We start from the raw sequence: 12645 nt of genomic DNA on the forward strand, positions 1-12645 counted from the left end.
AGATAGATAGATAGATAGATAGATAGATAGATAGATAGATAGATAGATAGATAGATAGAGTACTTATTTACAGTACTTATTTGCTTATTTACTTATTTGCTTATTTACTTATTTACTTACTTACTTACTTACTTGTTTCTTCACTTACTTACTTACTTTATTAATCCCAGGGGGAAATTCAAGGCATCCAGTAGCTTGCTCTAACTATACAAATAAAAACACATACAATACATTTAATTTTGTTTATTTATTTATTTAATTTAAAAAAAAAACATTTGTTACATTTTATTGTTAGATGTAACTGGGACCCTGTGTACATAATTTCTTTTGCACCACATGTACCACATGTGGTGCAAATGACAATAAAGACTATCTGTATCTGTAAAATGATCAAAAAAGATGCAGAATACATACATTTGGAAAAAGACTACAGTATGAACGTGCACAAGTTGGTTGAGAGTACTAAATTTATGATTAACCTATATATATGTATACATGCACATGTATATACATATGCATATGTACATATAAAAATACATACATACTCATACATAAGTGTCCAGGTTACCACAGATTTGCACGGCTCTGTTTTTACTGTACGGGGAGGAGTGGAACAGTTTGATGGCTTGAGGGACAAAAGACTTCCTGAATTTGTCCATCCAATATAAGCAACATGAAATTGTGCAAAATGTAATTTTCACAGTTTGATAAAAATGGCTCCATCTCCATCATTTCTCAACCTTTCTACTTTCAATAAATTCAAGACGTATAATTACCTTTAAACATAATGAGTCTTAGAGCTTAAATGGTTTCGTTCGTTAAAGAGCATTATTTACTTTTTCAAAGAACAAATTGAAGACACAATATCTCGAGAAATAATACTCTATGAATAACGTCTAAACTATTAAATCTAGTTTTATTTGTTTACTTTGTTTTTGTCTTTTAACAGAACACTTTTTGTTATTTTCCTCCCCTGAACGCTGTTTGACCCTCTTCCTTCTTTTTATCCTGACTGCTGTGAAGACGCTGCAGGCGGCAGATTTGTCAGACAGGCACTTGACCTTTGTGTTGTTGTGTGTGTGATACAGGGCAGTTGTTGTTCAGTGCTCACAGTGACAGACATCGTTATGGATAAACTTCACAAATCTCAGTTCAAGGAGAAACCATGTCCTTCTCTCATCTGTCAAGTTCAAGCAACAAAAATAAGATTCTTTTTTTTTGTTTGTTTGTTTTTACTGCTGACACCTTCCAGCACAAACCCAAGGCTTTTGTTTAATCCAGAGCTTCATGGTTGAAGACATGTAGAAGGATAAATATCCAGTGAACACAGGAAACATTCACTAGTCGAGATAAGGTCATGCATTATTTCAAGCTTTTTTCACTTTTTTTTTTCCTCCAGCTCTCATGTAAGTTTTGTTGTGTTTAAATCAATGGTACAGACATTTTTTAAGAAAGTTCTGGTAAAAGGTAATGAACTATTAATATATCACCTGTCGCATACTGTGTATCTCTTTGCTCAATGCTGGTATGGAGAAATAATTTCAATATGAGCTAAAGGCCAGTGATGAGCTAAAGGCTATAGGCCTTCCAAGTAGTGCTCAAAGTCAGGAAAAAAATAAAACAGTACCACCCCACCCACCCACACACACACGCACACGCATGCACTCCCCCACCCCGAACTGACCAGCACTGCCCAGAAAGTGCTGTAGTAATCTGCAGCTATAGCTGTATGTGCTTCAAATATCCACATAATTCTGTGTATCAGAATTATGCAATGTGAAACTGACTGCAGTCTATTCTTGTAAGGGTGTATGTGATCTATTGACTGTTGAAAAAATGTTTCCTGATCTTGTGGAAGGGTTCTAATTAAACTCTCAGAAAATATTTATTGACCACAAATTTACAACTATGTAAATTTTGGAGTCATCTTCATTAAAGATGGTCACTACAGCTTATTTACCTCATATGTCATTCACAATTGTAAACATTTTCATGAGCGTACAGAATGTAGCCTTTGTGAAGACGGTCTTGGCCCTGCTCAGACGAGTCATTAGCTCATAATTTTAGTCAGAATTAAACTCTTTTCCTTCAAAACGGACACCATTTAAAGAGTATCTACAACAGATAAGACATTGATTGTTAATAGTCTGTCTACAGAACCCCACTTTAAAAGCTCTGAACTACTGCTTTAAAAAAAAAGAACAAAGCAATCTTAAAATTCTCATTTGTAAAAGCTGTTCTGCAGGAAGCTGTTAGAAATCAATTGATAAATCTCTTAGTATCCAGTAAATTACACTTTCAGTCTCAAAGATGTTTTAATTGTAATTAAAAATGGAAACTCATCTTTTAGACGTTTAATCTAGAAATTAAATATTAACAAAGAGTTCTCTCTCTCTCTCTCTCCGTGTGTTCATCCAGAACGCCAGCTATGATCGGCTGCTCCTTCGTGGTGGATCGGGAATATTTTGGTAAGATCGGCCTGCTGGATCCAGGCATGGAGGTCTACGGAGGCGAAAACATCGAGCTGGGCATGAGGGTGAGAACCACGTTTGCACCGACATGAGAATGAGACTGAGAAGCAACACTAAATGTCATCCATGCTTCTTTTTTAAACTACGTTAAAAGTCACTGCAATAGGAGGAAAAAATTATTCAAGATTTGCTGCAAAAACAGATTTTAATCAGGATTTTTTTTTTAAGCTAGTTAGTTTTATGTGAAACATTTTACATCCATCCACACAAAAATATATAATTACAAATTCAGTAGTTGTGAAGATGAGTGGGTGTATCGGTGGTTGGGGGTGTAACGCTTGACATGAAACATCCGGCTTGGACTGATTAATGAAATCTATTTTTAGACATTTGAAGAACTCATAATAGACTTGTTCTACCATACCATACCATACCATACCATACCATACCATACCATACCATACCATACCATGCCATGCCATGCCACTTTATTTATAAAGCACTTAAAACAGCAACAAGGCCAACCAAAGTGCTGTACAGCAGAAACAAACAAGCAAAGCACACAACAAAAAATACATAGATCCAAATGGAAAAAGATAATAACTAAATGGCTAACGTTGTTGAATACAGACAGGTTAAAAACAAAATCACACAGTGTCAAAAAACATGGAATAGAAGTGGGTTTTTAAGCGAGACAAAAACAGTGAGAGAGGGAGCCTGCCTGACATGCAGTGGTAAATCATTCCACAGTCTTGGCCCTGCAACAGAGAAGGCCGTCACCTCTGAGCTTAACATGGGTTCCTGGATCCAATAGAAACATCTGCTGACCTCAGAGAGCACTGTGGGACATATGGCTGCAGCAGATCAGCGAGATAAGTGAGGGCAGAACTGTTCAGAGATCTAAAAATATACAGGATTATTTTGAGCTGAATTCGAAAGTGAACTGGGAGTCAGGGCAGGGAGGCCAAAACTGGTGTAATGTGCTCTCTTTTGCCTGTACCAGTTAAAAATCGGGCTGCAGCATTTTGGACCAGTTGTAAACGTGCAATGGAGGTCTGACTTATTCCAAACAGAAGCGCATTGCAGTAATCGAGCCAGGATGTTATAAACACATGTATTACTGTCTCAAGGTTACTTTTAGACAGCATGGGCTTGAATTTAGCCAGTTGCCTCAATTGAAAAAAACAAAACAGGATTTAACAATCATGCTTACATGACTGTTAAGTTTCATGGAAGGGTTCATTATCACTCCCGGCTTAGTGACTCTTTGTTTCTCTAACGGGGCTAGAGAGGAAAGGTCGATACAGTGGTTCTTGATTGTGCCATTAGGAGGAAACAGCATGACTTAAGTCGTCTTCTCATTAAAACTTAAGAAATTTTAAGCCATCCAGTCCCTGATGACAACCAGGCAGTCAAAAAGAGGTTGAATAGAATGTGCACCACTGTGCTTCAGAGGGAAGTTAATTTGACAGTCATCAACAGAGAAATAAAAGGGTATGTTATATTTACGGAAAATAGCACCTAGGGGCAGCAGGTATAAAGAAAAAAGAAGAGGACCGAGGATGGACCCCTGCGGTACCCCCGATCGAAGAGCTGCCGATGTTGAACTAAAATCTTTAATGTTGACACAAAAGGTTCTGTCAGAGAGGTAGGATATAAACCATTTGAGAGCTAACCCTGTGATGCCCACCCACTGCTCCAGCCTAGAAATTAGGATCTCATGGTTGATGGTGGAGCAGCACGGTGGCGCAACTGGTAGAACTGCTGCCTCTCAGCGAGCAGGTCCCTGGTTCAAATCCCGGTCTGGGGGCCTTTCTGGGTGGAGTTTGCATGTTCTCTCCGTACATGCGTGGGTTTCCTCTGGGTACTCTGGTTTCCTCCCACAGATCAAAAACATGCATGTTAGGTTGATTGGTAACTGTGTAGTGAGACAGGTCGGTTAGCTTCCTTAGCTCCACTACATGTTATAATATCTGGACTAGTTCAAGTACCTGATATTAAACTTAATTTAAACTGGTTCTCTCTTTTTCGAGCTACTTGACAGATATGTGACAGAGATCAGTGACGTGAGACGTTAATTTTCTTTGACCCATCAAATGAATGCGGTCATTTATTAACAGAATCAAAGTTTAACATCAAACATTTACATTAATTTGGCAAATTGATTTCAACAACAGCTTAATTAATTAGCTTTACAATCAGAGACCATACGGCCATGGTATCTCTGCAGCTTTACAACAGACATTTCTGAGAATATCTGGACTAATTACTGGCAAGATAGAAGAGTTTTAAAGATGGGAAATGAAGGAGTTAAGTGGAGAGAAAATGTGTGTGAGAAATGTGTGTTGAAGAAGAACGACAGCACTCTCCATTCGAACCCAGCTTTCCTCGGTACACTTGCAGTTGAAGATCGACTCTTTACCTTGGCAGAGGATAATTCCAACTTCGGTGTAGAGTTGCCTTTCAACGCTTTTCCAGCGTCTCCGTAGGATGGTTGGAAAACGTCCGGAGTAGTGACGGTGCTTCGTTCACACCACGCTCACCTCTCGGTTGGACTCGCATGAGCTGTGAGCCCGTCAGAGTTCCACTCAGATGTGGAAGATTCCATAATTCCCACGAGACTCGGAAGAACTTCGGATCATGTCTGGAACCTCCTGTTCTCTCCAGCAACTTTTCTGTTCGGTTCTGCCCTCCGAACTGAACTGCTCTCCCACCGCACTGGTTGGAACTAGGAAGTGTCGACATTTAAAGAGTTCTGTTTCCGGTTCATTTGGGAAGTCCTGATTGGCTGAAAGAGCTAATCAGGGGTGTGTTTTTTATGACGTAAGAGGTCACTAGAAGTCAGAAAAACAGAAAAATGTTTTGGAACAGACAGAAAATGTTTTTGAGACAGACAAGCGAAATGTTTAGGCGAGTTGGGAGGAAACAGGTGCCAGCTTCTCTATTTACGTCTGAGAGGATTTAAAAACATGACAGTTCGTTCCAACAAACTTGTTTGCGTTTGTCTCCGACGTTTGACCGACTTACAACCTGCTCATTTCAGACAGAAGATCAAGAAAATGAACAATTACTCTGTAACAGACATTAACTAGATTTCTACTTTGAATGAGGATTAAAAATCATTAATACTGTTTCACAGTTGATTTAAAATAAGTAGTTCACTTCAACATTTAAAAATGATTTGAATTAAACACACTTTTGACTATCATGACATTTGTAAAAAAGTAATGATAATAGAAGAAGAGAGTGTTCTTTCAATTGATCAGTGCAGGACACACTTAGAAAGTCTCTGGATGGACTTGGTTTTGTGTTTCTGGACTCAAATCAATGAAATACAGTTCTTGTCCCGGGAAGGCCCTCAGGGCCAGATTTGACCTGAGGCTTAGTTCACTACAACTGTAAATTGTCCCTAGGTGTGTGAGAGAGTGAATGGTTGTTTGTCTCGTTTGTCTCTATGTGGCCCTGTGATGGACTTGTGACCCATCCAGGGTGCACCCCACCCCTCACACAGTGATTGCCAGACATGGGCACTGGTGACCCCCTGTGGCCCAAAATGGAAGAAGTGGGTAAAAGATAATGGATAGATGGATGGATGGTTGATGGTGTGAAAAGCAGATATAAAGTCCAGTAGGACAGGCAGCACAGAATCACCTGCATCTGTGGCTATGAAAATGTCATTAAAGACCTTCAATAGAGCAATCTCAGTGCTGTGGAGTTTTGAAGCCACTTCTGAAATAGTGTGATCCTCCAAGAAACATTTCAACTATTTTTCCAGTAGTTGTTAGACAAATGGGTGACTGGAAACAGGTCTAAAGTTGGATACCATTGAGGGGTCAAAGCTAGGTTTTTTTTCAACAAGGGTTAAACAGCAGCATGTTTGAAACTTTTTGGCACCACACCTGAGGATAAACTGCTATTCACAATAGAGAGAATAGAGGGGCCCAGAATATGGAAGACCTCTTTTAGAAGATGAGGGGGACAATATCAAAGGAGGAAAGAGACAGTTTCATGCTGCACATTAGCTGCTTCAAAAAAGACTGTGGGATGGGCTCAATGTGGTCAAATACAGTTACACAGTGACATGAGGTGGATGGATCATGACCTGGTGGAGAAATGTTTGCTGGGGTGTTCACAATTTTTTCTAAAAAGAAACAGAGAAAGTTTTCACACAGCTCAGTTTAAGCTTCCAGAGGTGAAGATTCACTGAGGTGTAGAACTGAGTTCAGGGTAGAAAAGAGAACATGGGGGTTGTGAGAGTTAGAGATAATTACATTAGAAAAGTATTTAGATTGAGCAGCTTTTACTACTTTCTGATAACAACATTATGTTCTGCCATTACTGCCAGAAGAATCCAGCTTGAGATACAAAGCCCAGGGGTGTCAACAGAACCCATGATAAAACTTAGCTGTTTCTTAGATTGAAATAAAGGGAGGCAAAACACCCACCCCCCATCTTTAACCAACCTAAAGCCTGTTTACAGAAAATGTAAATGTTGAGTTGAATTTTACACTTTATGTGAATGAATGGCTTGCTCAAGGATTGGGTCATGTTTAAATTCAGAAAATGTTTCTCTCCGGGTGGAACTATAATTCAAGACAAACTGTGTGGGATTATTAGAAGGAATGGGAAATGCTTGAACACTTCATTGGGTGTCATCTTCACATCCCATTCCAAAATCTCCAGATGACTCTAGTGACACCTCTGAGGTGCGGAATGAGTTTGAAAAAGCACATTTATGGAAGCTGGAGAATGGATCTTGGTTTACAAATGTCTGTAGTGATATGTTGAAGCCTGAGACATTTATGGTTGTTGATGACTGTTCCAAAGCCTTCCATTACTCTGGATCGTGTAGCTTTCCTTCTATATAAACAGCATGATTTTTCTGCCTGCTGCAATAAAGAGCTAATCATTTGGTGTCTCATGTTTCTTGCTGATTGTTGTTGTGTTGTCATTATAGAGTGATAACTCAGCAGTTTCTGTTGAATAGCTTCCCCAAGGTTACTCAATGTTTTATCATTCAGTGGCACAGCTCATATGTACCTAACACATGGGCCTAACATTTATGGGCGAGATCAATTCAGACAAAGCAGCTAAATAAACGTAACGCTGTTGAACTCTGTGATGCAATGTAACATAAACTGGCTCTCGATCTCACACATACCAGCCCCTTTGTATGGAGTTTTTCCACTAAATATATACTGAGAGTTTGGATTCAAGACATGATGAAAATACCCCCCGCTTTCTGTTAGCACAATTCCCCTGCAAATGCAATTACCTCCCTCTCATCGTTGGCTTGTCTACGCGGAAATGAAACACATGCCAAAGGAGAAAAGGAGCCATTCAGCACATGCTCAAGCTTGAATAGGTCTCACAGTCAACCACCGGCTTCACTTATTTATAATCTACAGCTGCTAATGAAATGGAGTCGGGCTTCTGGCAAGGCGACCACAATTATTTGTCCAAGGCTGCTCAGGCAGCTCGTTGTTCGGAGCTGGGTTGTTGTCATTTAGGGAAGGGTTTGATTGACACAAACATGTTTAACAATTAGCCAGGGCAGCTCACAGTAACAGAGACTGCCCAGCATCATCTGACTGTCGGGAGCTGGTGGAAGGCGGGATTCAGACTGAGAGGTTCAGGGTGTGCTTTGCTGGCTTGTTGAGGGTAAAAAAATGAAAAAGGCTTGAACAATGTAGAGAACTAGCCACTTCAGTAAGAAGTTCAAGAGCAGAAGTGGATTGTAGCACATTAAAATGCCTGCAGGTTTTTTTTTGTTTTGTTTGTTTAGTTTTTTCGTCCAAGAAAAAAATAAGAATAAAGCAAATTGGGAAAAAAATAAACCAGTTCTCTGTTAGTTCTGGTGTGAAACTGGTAGATTGGAACTTGTAAATCTACAGAAGCATAACATCCTAATAAGTAAAAACTTATTATTTCTTGAAGGAATTCATGTCCCTTTATCACATTTTTGTTTTTTTGTTGAGTTTGAAACGTTCTGTTAGAAGGAACAGAGGTATAGTCTGTTTGGTCTAACCTTGTAAATGTTTTTTGCATGATCTCATACAACATTGTGAGCGCTTCAGAGATGTCTGAGCTCAGACAACATGTTGAGGATTACATTCTACTACTACCACATTGAAATTATTGTCTGTAAACTTGACAGTTATAGCTGTTTGTGTGTTGGCTAACACCAATTAGCTGTGGTGGTCATCTTGAATGGAGTGGCTCCAATAGTTAACTATATGTAGATGTGGCTTGTTTCTGGGAGTTTTACTGAAATGTGACTGGTTGTCCATGAGATATTTGGTTGACAGACTGACAGGATTAAAGCCAATAGTTGGTGGCATAAAGTTAAAAGCAAAAAACATTGAGTATATGTTGGGAATGATGCTCAGCTACTACCACACAAAAATTTAGCCTTATATCTGTAAAATTGGGCAATTTAATGCCATTCTTGAGTTTTCTAAAGTCTGCTGGAAAGTGGCAGCCATCTTGATTCAGCATGAGTTTAAACCTTAGACGTTTGTAGATGACAACCCAATTATTATGTGAAGAATGCATTGAAACCTTTTTAGTGAAAAAAAAAAAAAAAACAGGGAGCACTGGCTCTACAGCCCACACATCAGACCAGCCCACCAGGAAATCTCCAGACCCTCCCGCAGCCATGCTGGACATGAGTTTAATTCGCTCGTGACAAATTCCTTCATTTCTCACCATTTCAGTCATGGCATCAACGGAGGAGGAACAGATCACTTGACTCTTGGAAAACAAAAAAAAAAAAAAAAAAGCCAGATCAGGGATGAAGAATGGAAATTTAATACATTGATGTTGCGTACAAAATAGTCCGTTGCTGGGCAGTTTAATGTGCGACACCGCGTACACCGTACACGTATGCGGTCGTAAAAATTGAGCTTTACACGGACATGCCCTGGGGGGTACTCTCGTACCTCCGCGTACGTACGTGCATACCTCTGCGTATGGACGTACGCGGGAGTATACTGGGGGCTTTACAGTGCTGCCTGCCCTGTCCAGGTATATGATGGGGTCATCAACTCCAATGTGAGGCTGGTATACAAACTGTAGGGGGTCCAGATATGGTTCCACCGCTGATTTGACATGCTTCAGGACCAGCCTCTCCAGCAATAGTGCTCAGTGTATTAGTTGAAGCTCATGCTCTGCTACTACCACATCAATTTTAACTCATTATATGTAACATTGACCGGATTATAGCCATTTTTTGTGTTTACAGTAGTCCCTTGTTTATCACAGGGGATCTGTACAATGAAAACCCACAAAAAATGAAAAAACGTGAAGTAGTAATAGTAGTAAGTAGTAGTTTATTTTAATATTTATATAGATTTATATTAAGTAATTTTAAACCCTTCCCACACTCTTGCAATATTCTAAACAATGTTTCTAAACTTTAAACGCACTAAAAGAGCACAGAATATCATGATTTCAGCTTCTTTCCTCGCTCTTTGCCACCTGCAAGCGCTCTTGGCCACGCCCACTTCTCAGATCTGCAAGGAGAACAACTGATCAGCTGCAGCAGGAAGTTCATCCTGCAGCAGTATGGGATGCACAAATGTGCATCAGGTGCTAAATAATTTAAAACAATTCATTTAAAATAAAAAAATCCATGCCAATCATGTGGCTCATCCATCAATCAGTCAATTGTGTGTCATGTCCAATCTTATTTTGAAAACCTGCGATACAGCGAGTCCGCGATAAATGAACGAAGTAGCGAGGGACTACTGTACTTAGGTTGTTTGCTGTAGCAGCCATCTTGCATTGGATTGAATCTAAAAGCTAATTAGCTGAAAATGTCAACTTACTGATCATTTTCAGAGAGTTTTAGTAAAATGTGCCTAGTGGTTCATTGAATATTTTACTAACACTACTGACAAATGAACATACCAGAAACCGGTACATTTTTATCACCACTTCATCTTCAGCAGTGGGTGATAATAACTGATGCTTTATACATCACAAAGTCAAAGATGGACATACACACATACACACACACTTTGAAACTTACCCAGTCTTAAATTTCACAATCAGTAAGTAAAAATGATTGAAGTGAATTTATTTTGAAATCCTCAACATGTTAAATGATCTTCTGCTCCTGACTCGACAGCCAGCAGAAGGATTGAAGGCCTTTGTTAACTGTTGTAAATGGCCTGTCTGAACGTACTGCTTACCACCAGGGTCCATGTGCAAACAGAGAAAAATGCTTTTGGTCAGAAATGATTAATTGTGCCAGACGTGTCAATATGTGTTTATCTTGTAATGCGTCTCCACCCCCCCACCCCCCCAGCCCTCCTGCTTTGCTGACTCCTTGCTGATGGAGCATCTCAGGAGAGCAGAGACTTACCATTTATTTCAGACTCTGTAATGCTGTGGTAACACTGTCTGTAAATGTATCACACCAAGGCTGCTTCTCATTGGGCGTGGCTTTAATCAGTTCACATCGACTCAGCATGAGCCAATTGTGTCTCCATTACGTGTTACTGCTCAGTTTTTGGATCCACCTCAGCTGTGGTTCCAAGATAGCTGAGCCAAGGAAGTGATTTTGACATCATGCAGCCGTTGATTGGCCCATGAATTGACATTGCTGGATGAGCCAAGGCTGTACTTGCAAACTCCTCCTGAAGCGCCATTTTCAATCTGATTGTTGCAGAGCGTACTTTCCAGAGAAAGAGGTGGCAAGCTGCAAACCCATGTAATCCTGTCGACCAGTGATGAGGTGCAGACATTTTATCCATTTTGGCATGAGCTCATTGGAGCCACGAGGAACAAACAAGTGCACTGGGAAGTGTCTGGAAAACTGTCTGCCCATGGATACATTTGAATGTATAAACAGTTCCAGGACGATTTTTTAAAAATTATATCTGACTAGCATTCCAGGTGGGAAATGCTGATCGTTTCGGAGGTTCAAAGCGATCATATTTTAAGGAAAATGACTGTACACATCCATTTTGCATTTTAATATATCTCAGAATTTATATCCTTCTATAGTACATTGCAATAAACAATGCCTGTTATAGCCTCTAATGCATTTTTATTATTAAATAATCCAAAACAGAGAGACACGACCTGCAGAACAGCACCTCCTCTGGTGTGGAGTGCAGAATGAGTCACCAACTGCAGTGAATAATAGTAATGTCAGCCAGACAGACCAGTGCCTGACTACCAGTAGCAAATTTAACCTTTTTTGGGGGGTGCTCAAGCACCCCTAAATTTTAACTCAGCATCCCTGAAAAATAAAGCTTTTTTTTCTTCTTCTTTTCTTTAGGCGATTCTGGGTTTGGGTTCTGTTTATTGTTGTTATGATTCAATGCAACAAAATAAACAAATTTAAACGGTAACCTATCATTGTAATACTTGGTTTATTTACAGAATGTCTTTAATTGCTGGATGTCTGGACCCTGACCTGCTGGCTTTCAGTAACTGTGCCTCCCTGAGAAGTTTAATGGAATAGCCCTGACTTAGAGGATGAATACAGTTTATTCCATTTCCAAAATCAAAACTGAGTCTGGAAAAATGTGAAAGATGATAGAGCCCTGTGACCGACATCATGAGCAGCTGAACACAACAGTGATAAACAGGAAGTACATAATGTTCCTCAGTATGAAGGTAAATACTCCATTTTTGTCATAATTACATTGTACAGTATGCTTAATGGTTAAATTACAGGTTAATACTTAAAGCTAGTTGTGCTTTGTTTTGTATATAGATACAGTATATGTTGCAACTTCTAGTTGCATAAGTTTACTCTTTGTTATGATAAGTTAACACTAAACTGAATTTATACAAAGTGTTTATTAGTAGAGGCAGCTGCTGGATTTTTGTCGCGATCCATTATCTTTTACCCGCTTCTTCCATTTTTGGGTCAGGGGGGTCGATGGTGCCCATGTTCAGCAATCACTGTGTGAGGGGCGGGGTACACCCTGGACAGGTCTCCAGTCCATCACAGGGACACATAGAGACAAACGAGACAAACAACCATTCACTCTCTCACTCAAACCTGTTGACAATTTAGAGTTACCAGTCAGCCTAACATGCATGTTTTTGGTCTGTGGGAGGAAACTGGAATACCCGGAGGAAACCATAGCATGAAAGGAGAGAACATGCAAACTCCACCCAAACTCCACCCAGACAGGCCTCTGGATATATATAT

At 39.7% G+C, this 12645-nt stretch overlaps 1 protein-coding gene across 1 annotated transcript in view; it reads left to right on the top strand.

Annotated features, from left to right (window-relative positions):
* galnt9 (polypeptide N-acetylgalactosaminyltransferase 9) overlaps positions 1–12645 on the top strand; it is a 184903-nt gene that overhangs the window by 91607 nt on the left and 80651 nt on the right. The window contains exon 5 of the mRNA XM_037681249.1: positions 2419–2536. Within this exon, the coding sequence (XP_037537177.1) occupies positions 2419–2536 (118 nt within the window). The remainder of the gene's footprint in view (positions 1–2418; positions 2537–12645) is intronic.

Source organism: Nematolebias whitei, chromosome 8, assembly GCF_014905685.2.
Source record: "Nematolebias whitei isolate Nwh7 chromosome 8, NemWhi1, whole genome shotgun sequence".
In the NCBI taxonomy this organism is placed as follows: Eukaryota; Metazoa; Chordata; class Actinopteri; order Cyprinodontiformes; family Rivulidae; genus Nematolebias; species Nematolebias whitei.